We start from the raw sequence: 21,236 nt of genomic DNA, 5'->3' as shown, positions 1-21,236 counted from the left end.
AATCACATTTCCTCCTACGCCGCAATAGCTTTCCATTGGGCGACTGAAGGGCAGGGAAGGAACTCTGGCTGCAATGCTTTACAGACCGCCAAAATTATGGAGGATCCTGTGCTTGACGCCAGTTTGTAGCTAGCTGCTACAGCCTGTTGACTTCCACCTGAAGCCAAAACTCGCATGGTGATTGCCAGTATACTATGTGTACACTGATACGAAATAAATGGTTGGAGTTTCAACACTTAGAAACACAACACAGTTGCACAGAAACCCCACCACCAACTAACGTTTTGGCGCTGAATTGCAGACCGACGCAGACACACCAACGCATAAGGATAAGTGCTCAACGTAGGCTACTACGCAGAAGCATAAATCAGCATTTAGACACAAGACGCAGAACACTAAGAGACAGGATTCCCCATTTCAGAGTAGTATAAACGGCCGGACGTACTCAGGGGCGGCGAGGACACGAAGAGACAAAAACCACACAACGATAGACAGTTATTTAACTTCACACGAAATGGCTCCAAGAAACGACGAGCTCACGACTCAGCACCGGGACTAAAACAACGGCTAGTGCCTCACTCTGACGAGTTAACTTGATGAACCCGCTCCAGCGAGGTAGGAGGCCTGCGTAGGTGAGGAGCTTGTCCAGTTTGCAGTCAAGTGAGGAACTAGTGGCAACTCAGTAACAACCTACTCCCACAGATATTGATCTGCATCAGAGCATTGGATCTTGACGTTCTCCTTCATTACTGTCTCCTGCTGGCTGAGGCAAAGTTTATCCTCCAATGGCCAGATCTAATGTCGCATTCCCAATGGCAACATAGTGACTTTCCAAAGGGCATATAGCTTTGTATAACTTGTGTCCACTGTTGCTGTATAATGTCTGTCCCACCAATGCATATTGTAAGAAAGACAGATTATTCACAGGCAAAGTAGACAATGAACAGTTTTCTTAAGTACTGAAACCACAATTTGTAAGTTTCTGCTTTGTCATTTCTTCCCGACAGGACCAGTGGTCTCTTGATAAATCTATCCCTTTCCCAGTACCATTCATAACAATAGCATGTATTGGTGGGGAACAGAAGGATATCCACGCAGACCCATTCTTCTAGCTGCTCATCCGATACCCAGTTTGGTACTTCATGTGCATCAAGTTATAATAAATTAGTGCCAATCATGGTAGCAACCAACTAGTATTTGTAGCACAGATCTCAGCTTTATGCATTTTCTTAGACATTAGGTCTATGCGGTCAATAATCATATTTGTTGTATCCTGAGGGGGCTTCAGAAATTTAACCACATCCAGAGTTACCTGGGATGCATTTCAACCAATCTGAATAGCTTGTACCTAATCTTTATAATTTTCTCCAGTAATATCTCATATTTTCTGTTGGAGAGACTATCTGGCTTTTTATTTCGGCTCTATCTCAGGTGATGACTCTTGCTACCCCTTCTACTTTTGACTGACTTAATTTCACTACTGCTTAGTTATCCTCCAAAAAGGTGAGTAAATAATTGCTTCATTGTAGGTGAGCACCATTATTTCAGTGAGATTAAAAATTACCTGCACATGCTGGTACACTGGTCCCGAAGTGACAAATTCCACATATCTTCTGACACTAATCCTATCCCCTTTGTATTACACTGGTTATCACTACATTTAGGGACTGGTGTAGTTTCCATCACTTGAGGATGTGGGGTAAAGATTTTTCTAAGTTTTAAAAACCTAGAAAGGGCCCGGCCTGGGCCCTGGCAGAAACTCTTCCCCGTCTCCTTTAGGCCCTTTTCCATTCTACTCTCCCAGTGTATTATATTCTCCTGTGGACAGTTTATAATGATAGATGCAACCTTTGAGAAACACTTGGAGTGGCTAGCCCAGTCAACATACCTCTTGTATAGATCACTACGCCACTCAAAATTCACTTGAGTGTGATCCCATGGAACTGTAATCTTACCATGGCCATCATTACCTGAAGGCTGCTCAATAATCGGACCTAAAGACTGAATTATGATTATCCCCTCTAGGATACTGAATAATGCCACCTCTTGAATTTTACTGCATAGGAATTGTAGCTTTGTACCTGCTGGAATACCTAAGGTTTTGTCAAGCCATCTAACCCAGTACAATGCAAATCTGAGTCCTCCATTTCTCCTTTGTTGGTCCACATTACCCGTATCCATTGAGAAGATTTGTTTTTGTTCACTGAGTGTTCTCCAAGCAATGACCTCACCGTTGATATGTTTGTGTAATAGCTCTGGAGCAAGACTGGCCATGGCTCCAGTCATGGTTAATTCCATTACAACAAAATACATTATTCTCTTCAAGTTGTATTAAACCTGTAACACACAATGGCAATTTCTCTTCTTATTTCAAGTTTAAATTTTAAGTTATTTTGTGTCTATATTTTCGATTTGTTTTTCTAGACCATCCAATCTGGACTCCCAATTGTGTTTAGACACAAGGCATCCATTTTTCTTCACACAACTTAATTTCAGGATAGGTGAGACAAGCACTAGCATATTTTCCTTCTCCTCTTTTTTTTGACAAAACTCCCCCAGTTCTCAGGATGAGGGAACTGAAAATCACCCCTTGCTGGGACCTGTCCCCATCTTTTTGGAAGTCTCCCAAATCAGGGCTACATCAATTGTTCTGTGCCAATGGTCATAACATTCCTGTTTCTTGTCCACCCATTTCAGCTGGTTGACATAGTACCACCCACTTTTACATGGCGAAGTCAGTACTTTGTACACTGAAGGACTTACTTTGTCCAAAATTTCAAAGACCCCTGCAAACCTTGGATTTAAAAATGAGGTGGGTTGGTGTATTTGAATCATCACTCTTTGTTCTGGGCTTAATACTATAAGACTGACTTTTGAGTCACAGTAAACTTTACTTTTTTTCCTATTTGGTGGGCTGCCACATAATTGGCCTCTTTCACTGTCTCTACCAATTGTTGTACCCACTTTTCCAACACAATCCCATCAATTTCACATTCTGACAAATCTAATCCTAACAACTCCTCCAAACCTTTCATATCCCTTCCAGTCATGAGCTTATAATGGGGTGTAAACTGTTGAAGATGCCTCTGTATTCCTTATTATTATCATCAGGGCATAAGGCAAAACTACCTGCCCTGTTGCTTCACCATTTTTTGCAATTATATTTTTTAGTGTTCGATTCATCCTTTCCACAATTCCACTAGACTGTGGTCTACAGGGTATATGAAATCTCTGCCTGATCCCTTAAACTGCCATGACATCTTGCATTACCTGGGCTGTGAAATGTATGCCTTGATCCCAAGCGAGTGAATATCCTTTCCAATAAGATTTTTACAGAGCCTTTGCTGTGTTTCTCTTAGCTGGGAAAGCATCCCCCACTTCACAAAGGTCTCTATTATTACCAAAATATATTTGTATCCTCCTGGGGTGGATAGTTGAGGACCAACATAATCTATCTGGAAATTAGTCCAAGGCCCTTCTACTGGTCTGGTGTATTGGAGGGCTCCTTTCTTTACATTTCCATCAGGATTATATGGTGCACAGAAGAGCATTTCTTGACATACTGCCCCATGTCATCCTTCATCTTAGGGTGCCAGCACACATCCGATATCTTTTCCAGAGTGCTTTTGCACCCCTGATGTCCCCATAGATGATATAGGACTACTTCATCTTTAACAAACACTCCCTTGTTGTCTTTGTATACTTTAGACCCTCCTCCTTCTATTAATTGATGAATTCTTTATCTTTCTTCTGGTCCTTGGTTAAATCCATAATCTGTTGTTCTTTCTGCCTCCCAATCTCATGAATGTAAAGTGCTCCCATTGGTAGGGTGTTGGTGGGAGTTCCTTGGCAAATTTAAAACATTCGTAATTATCAAAACCGTTACCTGGTAGCTTCATCTGTGAAATCATACCAATCAATATCTCCAAATTCACCTTCCTCCCCTTTCAGATCCAAAAGCACATATTATTCCTCGCTGTGCAGCAGGTTGGTCCTGCAGCTTTTGTATCTGCTTTAAACACTTGGCAAGATTGCCAGTGTTACTCTTCCTTTCCTGTGCTGATTTCCTCAATCACATTCATTGACATCTTTAAATCACTGCACTGTTTCCTTAGTTGTTCCACATCACTCTTTGCTAGTTCAGGGGTTTCCTCTTGTTTACATTTTTCTTTAAGTAATTTCTCACACTTCAACTGAATCTGGTTCATATGCATCAAGTCCATAATCCTTTGACCCTGTAAATCAGTAACCCTTTCTCTCAAGCTTTCTATCTCCTTTTGTGTTCTCTGTTTAACCTATCTCAGTCAGCTTCTGCTTTATGCCGGCATTCGTTTTCCATTTCTAATCTGTGCCGTTCTGCCTTAGCATTCTGTGGTAATTGTATCATATCCTCAATTCAACAGCCAACTGTAACTGGTTTTAGTAATTGTTTAAACTTCCTGCCCAACAGCTTCCCTTGGGCGATTTTCCAAAGAATATCCCTAGTAGTTTTCCCTTCGCAGCCAGGGTGACTAACAATTCCCTCATATTGTGACCAGTTCCTCAACACGAATTTCTTAGAGGAATCCCTTCCAATGAAAACAATCATCAAAACAATCCAAGTCCTTCGAACTTGCAGATTTTCCTGAATTCTTCATATGGGTTAGTAACTGCTATCTACCTATCTCCATGGCCCGACTTGAACGAAAAGAAAGATTTATCTTCGAGCCGCCAACAGGGATGTCAGTTTTGTTATACAGATCTTGTAATATTGATCATTATTACATGATCAGAGAGGCAGAGAGAATCTGTATTTACCAACAAGTAACCTTTATTGTCTCAACTAAAGAACATGTGAGTTCACAAACTAGCTAACTGTGGATATCCACTAGAATTCCCTGACCCTCCATGAACAGTTAATGAAGAGAAAAGGTATTACCCAGTAAAGGAGTCTACCCTGGGCAGATGTTCCTTGCGGTCCCCATCTCCACGTATCTGTGGGGTCCTCCTCATCCGTGATGCTGTCTCTGGTTGCTGGTGTTACGTAACAGCAGCAATAGATCACAAATTGAGTCCGGTTTTAATGTTAAACCACTATATTTATAAACATCTACTCAAAAATATAGAAAATTAAACAAACTACTATCTTAAACAGAACCTAACAGTGTTATGCATCTGTAGCTCCCAAACAGTCAAGCTTATTAACAGTTCTTAACAAATCTTACTCAAGCACAGTCTGAGAATGGCAATTTAGAAAGTTCCAGTAATCCGCAAGGTAGGTGAGAGGAGAAACTTGTAAATTCACAATGCAACGAAGAGGCGATCACAAAGTCTTCAAAAGGGTCCATGCTGGGTAAATGAAGTAACAGTCGCCGAAGATCTTACCAGTCGAGTCGTTCCGAAATCCACATAGAGATATCACAAGGTGACAGTCACGGACTATCTCTTAGCACCAGTGGTTACAACATAAAATACCCAAAACCATGTAAGGGTTAGCAAAAGTGGTTGCCACAAACTATTTCAACAAATCCACGTATGGATCATACGAAGTGACAGTCACATCTCCAAAATGCACAGTGTGCCGTTGATTAACCCAACCTTTTGAGCATGGGTAAATATCAGACTTTACCCTTTTCAGTAGCGAGCCATTCCCGGATAGCTTGCATTCCACAGTCTTAACTCTCTTGCCCTTTCCTTCGAAATGAAAGACTCCAGCAGTCTGTCCACATGTCTTTGTATACCGACATCATACGTCATAAAGTGACGCTTACAGAAAACGAAACTGTGGACTCCCAATAAACGAAACTATGGCCATGTCACACCTACCCCACAAGAAGAGAAAATTTTGGTTTGTAAGAGCAAAATTTTAACTACAAACTATAATATGTGAAACAATACACCGTTATCATTGGCACACTACAATCTAATACAGTATAAAATATTTCAGCAGCATATATAAATAACAAATTCCACTCCATTATTAAAATACATTGCAAGTTTAACATCTAGAAAGACAATCAGCAATTATATTATCCTTTCCTCTAATATGAGTTATCAGATCATAATCCTGCAAAATCAAACACCAATTCAGCAACCTTCAATTTTTGTTTTTCAGCTTACTTAAGAACATCAATGGATTATGATCTGTATAAACCACAAGTGGTTTCTGAGCTGTGCAAACATATACATCAAAATGCTGCAAAGCCAAAATAAGTGATAATAATTCCTTCTCTATGGTGGAGTAATTTCTTTGATGTTCATTGAATTTCTTTGAAAAGTAAGCTACAGGATGGTCAATATTATCATAATCATCCATTTGTAGTAACACTGCTCCTGCAGCTTTGTCACTGTTATCTACAGCTATGGAAAATGTCATTGCAAAGTCAGGTGACCTGAGCACAGGTTGGTGACATAAGATGGCTTTCAATTTATCAAATGCCACCTGACAAGGCTCTGTCCAAACAAAATTTTCACCCTTCCTCAGGAGGTTAGTCAATGGGACGGAAATATCAGCAAAGTTCTTGCAGAACTTGCGATAATATCTGACCGTTCCCAGAAATCTTCTAAGAGCCCGTTTACCGGTTGGAATGGGAACCTCAGAAATTGCCTGAACAGGAGCCAACCTGCCTTGACCTACAACATAACCAAGACAAGTTACAGGAGCAAGGCCAAATTCACTCTTAGCTGAGTTAACTATAAGGTTGGCTTTCGAGAGCCTTTCAAACAGCTTTTTCACTGCAGTGATATGGGCTTCCCAAGTGTCATTCCCTGTCACCAAATCTACAATATAGACGCCTGTGTGTTCCAACCCATGAATTACAGAATTAATAATTCTCTGGAATGTTCCAGGAGCATTTTTCATTCCCCAAATGGCAGAACATTGTATTCATACAACCCAGAAGGAAATTTTTCTGCCTCTATCCGTTAATGGAACACACTAATATCCTTTCAACAGATCGATCTTTGTAAGAAACTTAGCTTTTCCAACCATGTCTACACAATCATCCACTCTAGGGATTGGATAAGCATCTGTTTTCATTATAGCATTCACCTTTCTGTAATCAGCGCAAAACCTGATACTACCATCTGGTTTAGGTACCATGACATAAGATGAACTCCAATCCCAAGAAGAATGTCTTACAATATCATTTTCTAACATATACTCAATTTCTTGTTCAGCACATCTACATTTTTCAATATTCATGCGATACGGTTGCTGTTTTATAGGTTTGGCATCAGCAACATCTACATGATGTGAGGCTACTGATGTTCTTTTTGGAACATCAGGGAACATATCCCTAAATTTCATAATCAACTGCATCATTTGCTGCTGCTGCTAGGGTTGTAAATGAGCCAGCTTCTCATCAATACTTTCCAAAATAGTCAAATTTGTCAATCTGGCTGAAATAATGTTTGGTTCAAAACAGGCCTTGGATGGATCAGCTAGTAAATTCCCAGAGAGGTCGGATTCATTGTTATTGACAACAACAGTCACAGCTGCTGTCTGTTTTTCATGATACAGCTTAAGCATGTTTACATGACAGAGCTGTGTTGGCTTTTGCCTATCTGGTGTTTTGACTATATTGTCCACATCATTAACTTCAGACACAATTTCATAGGGACCATGAAACTTAGCTTGTAGAGGGTTTGTTTGCACAGGGAACAAAACAAGCACTTATCTCCTGGTTTGAATAACCTGATAGCTCGCATTTCACAGTCTTAACTCTCTTGCTCTTTCCTTCGAAATGAAAGACTCCAGCAATCTGTCCTTATGTCTTTTCATACCGACATCATAAAGTGATGCTGACATTAAACAGAACTGTGGACTCACAGAAAATGAAACTATGGACACGTCACACTGGAGAGTGATCACCATTCTGCATTTGGAGATCCAGACTCTTACAGTTTCCCTCATCAGTTGAACTAATGGATTTCCATCCGATTGGCTCAAGGTCTCCTGACCTACATTGGTCACCTTCTTACTGGCTCTAGTCCAGGGCTACAACCAATGTTGTTCCATGGTTTCTGCACCCCATCTTTGTGCATTTGTGCCTTTCAACTCTGACTGATCCAAACTACTTAAATGAGGTGACCCATTCACATTATTACAGATTGCTTCTTTTGTAGGACTGGCACTTTACGTAATAAATAGCTACTTGTCTGAGAATGATCTCAGGTTCAGCAGGTCATCACTTGAACCTCCTTATGTCCACATTCAATTGCTCTGATTAGATTATCCCCGAGCAAGTATCAGTTCAGAGTTCACAAAATGGGGGGAAACAAAGACATATGGATTGTCTGCTACTTCTGTCCTGATTCATCTGAATCCACTGATTTGTAAACTGTTGTTCTTTTTGTCTACTTCCACTGTCCCTGATTCATTCAAATCCAATAAATTGTAGACTGTAGTCCCTTCTGGCCAACAAGGATATTCTTCCCTAGGCAGGATGGATTTAAAAGGATTATCATGGAGCAGAAACACTGGAAGGGTCAAGCTCAGTGGTTCCCAACGTCCAGGCCACAGGCCGATACCGGGCCGCAAAGCATGCAGGGGTGCAGCGATAGCCGGAACACACCCAACACATCTTCAAGAAAAAAGCCAAAATAAACAAGCTAATTAATTAGGTGCCACCTGGCACGTAAATGTCAGCCCAGATCAGAGGCTATTGCCAATTTCATTTGCTCTACGCAATCGTACATAATTAATTAGCTTGTTTACTTTGGCTTTTTTCTTAGAGATATGTTGGGTGCGTTCCTGCTACCGCTGCCCCCCTGCATGCTTCGTGACCCGGTATCGGTCTGTGGCCCAGAGGTTGGGGACCCTGGTCTAGCTGGACTGAGTTCACTCCCTACTGCACATGGGGTGAGTTGTAAATTCAGCAACCACCCAAGGCAAAGTTTAAAATCGAACTGATTTATTAATCACAGATCCAGAATATTAATTTGCAATCCCATTGAAGGTGAACATCAGCAGAAGAAACTCCTCTCACGTCCAGTAGCTAGGGTGTCAAACTGGGTGATAGGCAGCAGCAATAATTACTGAGTTCAACACCAACAATGCCTTTTGAATTTGGCTCCGGATTCAGCAACTTTGATGGTTAAATATCCAGCATGAGGCATATTTAAAACATGTCCTCACTGTGAACTCGGTAGTGTCTCTTAAGTTCGGATACCCGACTGAATCGCTTCCTACATTCAGAGCAGGAGAACGGCCTCTCGCCAGTGTGAACTCGCAAGTGTACCTGCAGGTGGGATGTTTGAGCGAATCGCTTACCACATTCTGAGCAGATGAATGGTTTCTCTCCAGTGTGAGCTCGCTGGTGTATCTGTAGGTTGGATAACTGAGTGAATCGTTTCCCACAGTCTGAGCAGGTGAACGGCTTCTCCCCAGTGTGAACTCGCTGATGTACTTTCAGTTGAGATGACGAGATGCATCCTTTCCCACAATCTGAGCAGGTGAACAACCACTCCCCCGTGTGAACTGACTGGTGCGTCAGTAGGTCTGATGACTGATAAAATCCCTTTCCACAGTCTGAGCAGGTGAAAGGTTTCTTCACACTGTGAATTGACTGGTGTCTCTGTAGGTGGGATGACCGAGCAAACCCTTTCCCACACACGGAACACGTGAATGGCCTCTCTCCAGAGTGAACTCGCTGGTGTCTGGACAGATGAGATGACCAAGTGAATCGCTTCCCACAGTCTGAGCAGGTGAATGGCTTCTCCCTAGTGTGAACTCGCTGATGTATTTTCAGTGCAGATAACCGACTGAATCCCTTCCCACAATTTGAGCAGGTGAACAACCACTCCCCAGTGTGAACTGACTGGTGTCTGAGAAGATCAGATGACTGAGTGAATCCCTTCCCACAGTCTGAGCAGGTGAATGGTTTCTCTCCAGTGTGAACTAACTGATGTGTCTGCAGGTGAGATGGGCGAGTGAATCGCTTCCCACAGTCTGAGCAGGTGAATGGTTTCTCCCCAGTGTGAACTCGCTGATGTCTATATAAGTTGGATGAGAAAGTGAATCCCTTTCCACAGTCTGAGCAGGTAAACGGCCTCTCCCCAGTGTGAACTCGCTCATGTACCTTCAGCTGATATGATGATTTGAATCCTTTCCCACAGTCTGAGCAGGTGAATGGTTTCTTATTAGTGTGAACTCGCTGATGTAGCTTCAGTTGAGATGACCGTGGAAATCCCTTCCCACAGTCTGAGCAAGTAAACGGCATCTTCCCAGTGTGAACTGATTAGTGTGTCAATAGGTCAGATGACTGAATGGATTCCTTCCCACATTCCGAGGTGAACAACCTTTCCCCAAGGTGAACTGAACAGTGAGCCAGTTGGTCAGATAACTGAGTGAATCCCTTCCACATGACAGAACGAGAATGATATCTCCCTACTGTCAATTCTCTAGCAATTCATTAAGTCAGATGCCTGAGTAGTGACTCCCTTGTACAATCAATGCAGTTGAAGACCTAGTGTTCTCAGCACGTCAGTTCTGGTGGATTTCACTGAGTCACGTCAGTCACAAAGCAAATTCCCAGCTGGAATGAGATAATTCTTCATCTCCAAGGATCAACAATAAATATTTTGGTGTTACAGAGGAAATATCTGGTCACTCCTTAAAATGTGCACAGATACAGCAAACCTGAGGTGCTCGAGTTTACGATTCCCGTTCACAAATTGTTCGCCATTTCTAACCCTGTAAGATTTATAAAAGACATCAATGTGTGAGGGACAGTATTTTAGATGTGGTAATCTGAGTCTTTATGGTGAGCTCTGACATCACACTGTAACAGCGAAATTCAACCCATGTTGAAGGAACACCTTCTCCTCTTCTAACTGGGCACAGATCACTCATCTGGACTGACCATCAAATTCTCTGATTGCTTTTCTGTCTGTATCAGAATGGGCCATTTCTGCCCATCTTCAACCTGTGTTCGGAGTTTTAGAGGTCAAGGAAGAGGAAGATTTGGGCCTCCTAAGGGGTATTAAGGTGGATTAATCCCCAGGGCCTGATGGGATTTACCCCAGTTTACTAATGGTGGCCCTTGACCAGTATTTTTGTGTTCTCTCTAACAACAGGTGAGGTCCTGGAGACTGGAGAGTGGATAATGTTGTACCTGTACTTAAGAAGGGAACAAGGGAAAATCCTGGGAACTATAGACCAGTGAGTCTCATGTCAGTTGTAGGGAAATTGCTGCAGAAAATTCTTAAGGATAAGATATATAAGCATTTGGAAATACATGACCTAATTAGGGAGAACCAGAATGGCTTTGAGCACGGCAAACCAAGGATTACCAGTTTGATTGCGTTTTTTGACAAGGTGACGAGAGAGATTAATGATGGTAGAAGGGCAGTGGATTAATGATGGTAGTAGGGCAGTGGATGTTGTCTACATGGATTTTAGTAAGGCGTTTGACAAAGTCCCTCATCGGAGGCTAATCCAGAAGATTAAAATGCATAGGATATGTAGCAAGTTGGCTGTTTAGATTCAGAACAGGTTTGCACATAGAAGACAAGAGGGTAATGGTGGAAGTGGCTTATTTGATCTGGAGGTCTGTAATTAGTGGTGTTCCACAGGGATCTGTGCTGGGATTTCTGCTGTTTGTAATGTTTATGAATGACCTGGATGAAACTATAGATGAGTGGGTTAGTAAATTTGCAGATGACACGAAGATTAATGGAGTTGTGGATAGTGTAGAAGACTGGCAAACAACACCGTACAATGTAAATCAGTTGCAGATATGGGCTGAGAAATGGCAGATGGTGTTTCACCTCGACAGGCAAGTATAAGGATACAGTGCACTGTTAGGGACAAGACCCTTGATAGTCTTCCTGAGCAGAGAGATCTTGAGTTCGAAGTAAATAGCTCCTTGAAAGTGGCTTCACAGGTTGACAAGGCGGTTAAGAAGGCTTATGGAATGCTTGTTTTTATTAGCTGAGGCATTGAGTTCTAGAGTCAGAACGTTATGTTGCAACTTTATAAAACTTTGGTTTGGCCACATCTGGAGTACAGTTCTGATCACCCAACTTTAGGAAGGATGTTGAGGCTTTGGAGAGGGTGCAGAAGTAGTTCACCAGGACGCTGCCTGATTGAGAACACACGTGCTATCACAAGAGGCCGCATAAACTTGGGTTGGTTTCTCTGGAGTGTTGGAGGCTGAGGGGAGATTTGATACATGTTTATAAGATTATGAGAGGCATAGATAGACTGGACAGAGGGTATGTGTTTCCCAGGGTTGAATTGTCAAATACCAGAGGGCATGCATTGATGGTGAGAAGGGATATGTTAAGGGGGGGTGGTGGGAGGTTAAGTTTTTTTCACTCAGAGACATGGATGCCTGGAATGCACTGCCTAGAATAATGGTAGAAACAAAGGCATTGGGTGACTCTGATCTGCTTTCTAGCTGGTTCGGCATGATAATGTGGGCAGAGTGGCCGGTTCCTGTGCAGTGCGCTTCTTTGTTCTAAAACTGATGGAAGGATTTTGTTCTATTTCTCCATACAGCACTAAATAACATTTTCAGTGACTGGAAGACAAGATTCTTCATTGGAGATTAAATCAGAACGATATTTTTATTGCGAGTCCCTAATCCATGGCATTCGGTCGCTGGAGCTCGGCAGTGTTTGGGAGGCCCATCCGCTCATATTCCCTCCGCCAGCGGTTCCAAACACACCGTACGGACTGGAGCAGAAAGCGGTAAAATTCACCCATGACAGACTCTTTACCCAGAAATCCCCACGAATAAGATACCCGTCTATCCGTCCTGCTTCTAGTAATACGCATGCGCCGCAGTAATGGCGCCGACCCTATTGCAGATCAGCAGAAATTTCAGTGGAGCCCGAATAGGGAGGTGGGGCTGACAGAGAGGGAAAGGACCCAGACCGTCCCGAATTTGCGAGGCCACCATATTTCCGGAACTCACTAAAGTTTTCCTTTAGCCGCAGTGCCGACACCAGTACTGATAGATCCCCAACCCGCAGCCCTGCTTCTACCTGCTGTCGTTCCGCCGAGCCGTTTGTCCGCTGAGCGCATGCGCAAATCCGGGAACTTTCTTCGCCCTTTACGCCTGCGCCGTTTTTTCCTCTTGGTCGGAGCCCTCTCGTTTAGCACAGTCGCGGCGTAAGCAGCTTTCCGTTATCACTCAAGCTCTCCAGTCTTGCTAGTCCTCTCTCGTCTTTTCTGTAGCAGGGAGAATAGAACTGTGTGCAGTATTCCAAGTGTGGATTCACCAGGGGTATTTACGAGAATGGTTCGAGGATTGAAAGGTTTATCATATGAAAAATATTTGGTGGCTGTGCACCTGTACTTACTTGAATTCAGTAGAATGACCTTGAAAGCTATTGAATGGTGAAAAGCCCAGAAAAAATTTGATGTGGAGAGTATGTTTCCTTCAGTGGGTGAGCCTAAGACCAGAGCGCACAGCTCCACAATAAAGGGACATCCCTTTAGAAAGGGGAGGAGGGGGAGGAATTTGTTCAGAGAGTAATGAATCTGTGGGATTGGTTGCCAGGTCATTGGGTATATTTAAAGTGCAAGTTGATAGATACTTTATAAGTGAGGCCATGAAAGGTTTTGGGGAGAATGGAGTTGAGAGAGCAATGAATCAGCTATAATGAAATGGCAGAGCAGACTCAATGAGCTGAGTGGCCTAATTCTGCTCCATGTTCTATGGTCTTACAGCCTTAAGTCACACCATTATCCACTCTCTATTCGTCTGGCCATAGAGAGAGAGAGAGAGAACTCCCTTAACTCCTGGTGAAGTCATCAGGACGCCGTCATGACAAGGTTTTTGCACCGATCTTTTTTGGTGATTGCGCATCATACAGCGTGTCTTGAGCGTTTTTTAAAAATGAGGTCAAGTTGCTTGCTCAACGCTCAACCCAGCAAGGATGGAAAGTGTGCAGGGGAGCTGGCTGGATTTGAACTCAGGACCTCTCACCCTGAAGTCCAGCGCTGATGCCACTACGCCACTAGCTGGCTCATCTGGCCATAAGATTATATAAATACCTCTTTTAGGACACATACAAACACTTTCCTTGCTTCTCCATAGCATCCAAGGATAAACTTGATCAGACATTGCTGATTTATTCTCCTTAATGTGTCTTAAAGTTTCCAGTGCTTTTATACTTTATACTTTATTGTCGCCAAACAATTGGTACTAGAGCGTACAATCATCACAGCAATATTTGGTTCTGCGCTTCACACTCCCTGGATTACAAATATTAAATGATAAAGATATTAAAAATAGTTAAAATTAGTAAATATTAAAAATTTAAATTATAAATCATATAGAAAATAGAAAAAGGGGAAGAAAGGTAGTGCCAAAAAAAAACCGGGAGGCAGATCCGGATATTTGGAGGGTACGGCCAGTACTCACTCTTTTCTAATGTCAATATGCGCAAAGACATGATGATTCATTTCCTTAAATAATTAGCTTTCATCATGTTCACCAGAGTAAATACAAACAAGTAGTATTCATTTAAAAGCTCTTCCATCCCCTGAGTCTCCACTTGCAGATGACCGCACTGATCTTTAAGGGACATGTCTCTCACTTATTAAAGATTAGCTCTCATTATTTGTCCGGTATACATCAAAACACTAAACCATACAGTTAAATGTGTTACTTGCATCAGAGATATGCTGGGGTAGCCCACAAATGTCGCCCCACTTCCGGCACTAACATAGCATACTCACAACTTCGAACCCTAACTCATGCATCTTCGGAAGTGTGAAGAAAGTTCAAAATGCCTTTATTAAAGTTTAGAGTATTTATTATCGGGATACATACACATCACCACATAAAATCTTGAGATTCTTTTTTCCTGCAGGGATACTTAGGAAATCTGTAGAACAGTCACTGTAAACAGGATCAATGAACAACAAACTGTGCAAATATAAATAAATAGCAATAAATAACAAGCATGAACTAACAAGATAAAGAGTCCTTAAAGTGAGACCATTGGTTGTGGGAACACCTGAAATCGAATGAGCGTAGTTATCCCCTTTTGTTCAAGAGCCTAATGGTTGAAGGGCGGTAACTGTTCTCGAACCTGATTGTATGAGTCCTGGGGCACTTGTACCTCCCGCCTGATGGCAGCAGCGAGAAAGCTGCATGGCCTGGGTGGTGAGGGTCTTTTGATGATGAACACTGCTTTTCTATGGCAACATTTCATGTAGATGTGCTGAATGGTTGGGAGGATTTTGCCCGTGATATACTGGCTGAATCTGCTGCCTTTTGTAGGATTTTATGCTCAAAGGCATTGGTGTTCCCATACCAGGCTGTAATCAGCCAGTCAGTACACTTTCCACCACACATTTATAGAAGTTTGCCAAGGTTTTTGATGACATGCTAAATCTCTGCAGACTCCTCAGGAAGGTGAGGTGCTGTTGTGCTTTCTCTGCAAATACATTTATCGGATAGGTCCGGGACAGGTCCTCTGAGATAGTGACACCCAGGAATTTAAAGTTACTGTCCCTCTCTAACTCTGATCTTCCAATGAGTATTAACTCATGGACCTCCAGTTTCTCTCTCCTGAAGTCTACAACCAGTTCCTAGGTCTTATTGACATTGGGTGCGAGGTTGTTATTACACGTTCAATCTCAATGAATGTATGCTGATTTATCACCCTCAACAGTGGTGTCATCAGCAAACTTATAGATGGTGTTGGAGCTGTACTTGGCCAGACAGTCATAGGTGTAAAGCAAGAAGACCAGGGACTGAGCACTCATCCCTCTGGTGCTCCTATGCTGATGGAGATCGTGGAGATGTTTTTAAAAATCTGAACTGACTGGGTTCTGCAAGTGAGGAAATCCGGGGTCCAGTTGCACAAGGGGCTATTGAGGCCCAGGTTTTGGAGTTTACTGATTAGTTTTGAGGGGATGATAGCATTAAATGCTTAACTGTATTCGATAAAGAGCACCTTGATGTATGATCTGTCAGGGCGCTGGTGCAGGGATCCAATTGCAGACCCAGTACAGTGCACACAGTGATATTAATTGAGTAACAAATCCCGAGGTGCAAACAACGTTGGCGTCAAAGTTCAGGCAGAGATCAAAACGTCCAGGGAAATCCAAAAACCAGAATCAGGAAAACAGGCAGAGTCGATATTCAGGCGGACAGAGTTCAGATACGAATGCAGGAAAGGCTCAGGAAAGTTAATTGGCACCATCTAGCAACAAGCAGGTGATTGCAGTTAATCCACATGGTCATGTGGAGAACATACAAAACTCCTCACAGACAACATTGGGAATGGAAGCCCGATCGATCATCACACATGTAAAGTGATTGCATTAACTGCTACACTACCCTGCACTCTTTTGCTCTTACTTTACTTGCTGACTCTCTTCGGCTTCTCCTTTCCCTTCATCTATTAGAACTATCCAATGTCATTTTGTCCTCCTGATTTCCCCAACGTGTACTCCTCTATCTGTTATACTCTTCATGGGATTCATAATCCATTTCATGCCCTTTCCTGATCAGATTCTCAAGAACCAAGGTTCCCTAATCCTACCATCCTGCCCCTCACTTCAGCAGTGCCATCTCATTTGTCAGATGTCCCTTTTCCTGCAAGCAGATATCAATCAAAAAGCCATCGACATTTGCTGTCTATCGAACAGTACAGCAGAGGAACACGGGTCCTTCAGCCCACGATGTCTGTGACAAACATGATCTCAAATTGAACTCAATCTTTTTTGTCTGTACATGATCCATATCCCTCCAAATGCACATATATGTATTTAGCATTCTCTGAAACACCACTTTCATTTCTGTTTCAACAACTATGGAAGCTTGTTACAGGTACCTGCCATCTTCTGTGTAAAAAAAATCTTCCATTGCCCATCTCCCTGAAACTTATTCCCTTCACTTTAATTGCATGTCCTCTCAGATTATGCACTTTAATTTGTGGATCAGTTTTATATTTCTCCATAATTATTTTAAAACTAATAGATTTATGGTCACTGAACCCAATGTGATCCCTCACTGTCACTTCTGTCACTTGCCTACTTTCATTTCCCAATAGGAGATCCACTCTAGACCCCTCATCTGCAAACTGTTTCTGAAAACTTTCTGGCAACATTTGGCAAATTCTGTCCCATCCAAATATTATGGCAGTCCCAGTCAATATGAGGAACACTGAAATCACCTGTAATAGCAACCCTATTGTTCCATCAGTTCTCTCATTCCCAACATATTTGTTCCTCTAATTCCTAATGATTACTGGGTGTTTATAACGCAATCCCATCAAAATGATCATGCTCACATCCTTTATATTTCTAATTTCTACCCATAGTCTCACAGGACCATCCTTCAGGAATATCCTATTTAAATACTGACTGCACCCTGATCCAAAACACAACTGCCCCTCTTCTCTCATCTCTACCTACATCACATCTGTTTTATCTGTACCCTGGAACAGTGAGTTTCTAGTTCTGTCGCTGCCTCACCATATTTCTATCATGGCTCTAATATCGCAATTGCTGCGTGATGTTCCCAAGCGTGCCAGCTTCCAAGAATTAAATACTCTGACTCTCCAGGGTATCGATAGCTGGCGCAGCCTTTATAAGGGCTTAGGACATTCCCATTAATTGATAATCATGTTTTGGGCGCTCAAAATTGAATACTTAAGGAACACCTGAACATAAGTTTAGTGCAGGTATTGGCTGGTTGGGCTCTTTTGAGAAATCCCGCAGATTTTTTAGCTTGGAGGAGTGGTGGTTGGTGGCGCTGAATGTGAATGGTGTAGGGATGATGGAAAATAGAGTAGGTTCAGGTGGGGGTGGGGAGTATGGAAAACAAACCATAAATGGAGGGTTCGGGTGAGTTGCAGGTTGGCGGGAGGTGGTTGGAATAAAGTTAACTCTAGATCTGGAAAACGGGAAAAGAGATATACTGTTGGAATGATTTTAAGTGATGGAGAGGAGGGGCAGGATATTGGAGGGGGTGAGAAGAAAAGAATACTTCAAGGTATTGTTTAAGCTTGACACAGAACTGCCTTCTATCAATCCCGTTAAGTAATCTACAGAGTTAAAATTGGCCATAGGAAATATAGATTGTGCTTGTACTTTAAGAGGAGGTAATGTGTTAACGTGGAGGGAAAGAATGGAGAGGAAGACAAAGAACAACATGGCTGGATAACATCAAGTATTGGACCAAGCTGGACAAGACTAGGGGTGTTATGGACAAGTGTCGGGACAGAGCAGTGTGGAGGGAAATCGTCCGCCAACTGGAAATTCCAGATGTGATCTACAGACGGCAATGAAACGTGTTAATCGTTAGGAAGGATAAGAAACAGTGTGAGAAGGCAATACTTTTGAAGACTTTACTTGGCAAAAGGGTAGTATCTATGTTTCCCAATGAAAACAGAGGTATTGGGGATGTCATAGCAGGTGTTCTGGTGAAGATTTCGATACAAGAGGTTAAATCTCATTTATTGGGAGGCAGGGTTAAGGGGGCAAAGAGATTGCAAGCAGTCAGAAATGGGGAAAGGATGAATGGTTTATCTGTATTGATATATTTTTGAGGTGAAGCTCCCTGATAAAATTTGGGGTATGTTACTTATATTCCACCTCCACTTAGATATTACAAATATCAGAAGTTTGGCCATGTGGCAGCAGTATGTCGTGGGAAACTAAGATGTAGTACATGTGGTGGGGAACATGAGTATGAAGATTGTGAAGGCATAAAGTTTCATTGTTGTTACTGTGGAAGAGAACATGGTGCAGCTTTTAGAGGGTATGAAGTGCTTAAGAAGGCAGCTGAAGTTCAGTTGGTTTAGGTACAGTTAGGTGTGTCTTGTGCAGAGGCCTTGCAAAGAATTAAACCAAATATTGATAAAGTATTACCAGTCAGAGAACAGAATGTGAAGTTGGAGGTTATATGACTGCATCATAGTTCTCTTACTAAAGATACTTTACAAGTTGATAAATTGAAGTTTGTGATGTTCAGAATGGATGTGGTGAATTGTACTGCTCAAACACCAAGTCGTACTGAGAAAATTAAAATTATGGTGAAAGCTGCTGAAGAGTATCTGGGTGTGACAGGTGTTATGTGGGAAGCTGTAAAGGAAGCTCTAATGGGTAGGGTATCTGTATTTCAGTCTTCTTGTGAAGATGCATAATGAACATAAGAATATTGCGAAGGAATGCAAGAAGCCTATTTTCTAATGGTCAAGACTTTAAGAAGTTGTTGATTAGTCTTAAGGAAGATAAATCTCCTGGACCAGATGGAATGCACCCTCATGTTCTGAAGGAAGTAGCTGTGGAGATTGCGGAGGCATTAGCGATGATCTTTCAAAAGTCGATAGATTCTGGCATGGTTCTGGAAGACTGGAAGATTGCAAATGTCACTCCGCTATTTAAGAAGGGGGCAAGGAAGCAAAATGGAAATTATAGACCTGTTAGCTTGACATCCGTGGTTGGGAAGTTGTTGGAGTCGATTGTCAAGGAGGAGGTTACAGGGTACCTGGAGGCATATGACAAGATAGGCAGAACTCAGCATGGATTCCTTAAAGGAAAATCCTGCCTGACAAACCTATTACAATTTTTTGAGGAAATTAGCAGTAGGCTAGACAAGGGAGATGCAGTGGATGTTGTACATTTGGATTTTCAGAAGGCCTTTGACAAGGTGCCACACATGAGGCTACTTAACAAGATAAAAGCCCATGGAATTACAGGAAAGTTACATACGTGGATAGAGCGTTGGCTGATTGGCAGGAAACAGAGAGTGGGAATAAAGGGATCCTATTCTGGTTGGCTGCCGGTTACCAGTGGTGTTCCACAGGGGTCAGTGTTGGGGCCACTTCTTTTTACATTGTACATCAACGATTTGGATTATGGAATAGATGGCTTTGTGGCTAAGTTTGCTGACGATACGAAGATAGGTGGAGGGGTCAATAGTGCTGAGAAAATGGAGAGTCTGCAGAGAGACTTGGATAGATTGGAAGAATGGGCAGAGAAGTGGCAAATGAAGTACAATGTTGGAAAGTGTATGGTTATGCACTTTGGCAGAAAAAATAAACGGGCAGACTATTATTTAAATAGGGAAAGAATTCAAAGTTCTGAGATGCAACAGGACTTGGGAGTCCTCGTACAGGATACCCTTAAAGTTAACCTCCAGGTTGAGTCAGTAGTGAAGAAGGCGAATGCAATGTTGGTATTCATTTCTAGAGGAATAGAGTATAGGAGCAGGGATGTAATGTTGAGGCTCTATAAGGCGCTGGTGAGACCTCACTTGGAGTACTGTGGGCAGTTTTGGTCTCCTTATTTAAGAAAGGATGTGCTGACATTGGAGAGGGTACAGAGAAGATTCACTAGAATGATTCCGGGAATGAGAGGGTTAACATATGAGGAACATTTGTGCGCTCTTGGACTGTATTCCTTGGAGTTTAGAAGAATGAGGGGAGACCTCATAGAAACATTTTGAATGTTGAAAGGCACGGACAGAGTGGATGTGGCAAAGTTGTTTCCCATGATGGGGGAGCCTAGTATGAGAGGACATGATTTAAAGATTGAAGGGCGCCCATTCAGAACAGAAATGCGAAGAAATTTTTTGAGTTAGAGGGTGGTGAATCTATGGAATTTGTTGCCACGAGCAGCAGTGGAGGCCAAGTCATTGGGTGTATTTAAGGCAGAGGTTGATAGGTATCTGAGTAGCCAGGGCATCAAAGGTTATGGTGAGAAGGCGGGGGAGTGGGACTGAATAGGAGAATGGATCAGCTCATGATAAAATGGCGGAGCAAACTCGATGGGCCGAATGGCCTACTTCTGCTCCTTTGTCTTATCGTCTAAGTTTGTTTCTGATTTATCAAATCCATCTGATTTTATATGTATTCAAGAAACCTGGTTGTTACCACATTTAAGATTTTCTTTGCAAGATTATATTGTAATTAGGTGTGATAGAATAGAGGGTGGTGTTGCAAGTTTTATAAGGAAAGGAATAGGATATAGAGAGGTGGATGTGAATGACATGTATGAGGCACTGGTAGTAGCAATATTTGATTCAATGGGTAGGGGTATTGAAGTGGTAAATTTTTACAGCCCTTGTGGAAAGCTTTCAGTTAGTTTGTTGGAAAGTATGTGTAGTTCAAGCTCACTAAGGTTTGTATGGTATTGGGATTTTAATGCACATAGTTCACTGTTGTTGTTCATGGAATGATTGTAGAAGATTTTCTGGGTATTTCCCATCTTGTGTGTCTTAACGATGGGAGGGACACGTATTAATAATAGTTATGAAACTGCTATGGATTTAACTTTAGTT

At 42.2% G+C, this 21,236-nt stretch overlaps 1 protein-coding gene across 3 annotated transcripts; it reads right to left on the bottom strand.

Moving 5' to 3' along the window:
• Positions 1 to 4,823: 4,823 nt before the first annotated feature.
• On the bottom strand, positions 4,824 to 12,997 carry LOC134342550 (zinc finger protein 239-like). Of its 3 annotated transcripts, XM_063040836.1 has the most exons (3): positions 12,973 to 12,997; positions 9,254 to 10,675; positions 4,824 to 5,801 (listed from the first exon to the last, which is right to left on the bottom strand). In XM_063040836.1, the coding sequence occupies exons 2-3, from the start codon at positions 10,200 to 10,202 to the stop codon at positions 5,785 to 5,787; spliced, it is 966 nt and encodes a 321-aa protein (XP_062896906.1). In that variant the 5' UTR covers positions 10,203 to 10,675; positions 12,973 to 12,997; the 3' UTR covers positions 4,824 to 5,784. The 3 variants fall into 3 exon arrangements, with proteins under 3 accessions (XP_062896906.1, XP_062896903.1, XP_062896905.1); XM_063040833.1 differs by having other exon boundaries at positions 4,824 to 10,675; XM_063040835.1 differs by having other exon boundaries at positions 4,824 to 10,675; positions 12,903 to 12,986.
• Positions 12,998 to 21,236: the final 8,239 nt, after the last annotated feature.

This window comes from Mobula hypostoma, chromosome 2 (assembly GCF_963921235.1).
Source record: "Mobula hypostoma chromosome 2, sMobHyp1.1, whole genome shotgun sequence".
NCBI classification, from domain to species: domain Eukaryota; kingdom Metazoa; phylum Chordata; class Chondrichthyes; order Myliobatiformes; family Myliobatidae; genus Mobula; species Mobula hypostoma.
The sequence above is the reverse complement of the archived record's forward strand: the minus strand, read 5'-3'. Positions and strand labels throughout refer to the sequence as shown.

What these genes read in the sequence shown, in the direction of transcription:
- LOC134342550 (XM_063040833.1), bottom strand. Translation starts at nt 10,202, where the DNA reads ATGCCGTTTACTTGCTCAGACTGTGGGAAGGGATTTCCACGGTCATCT.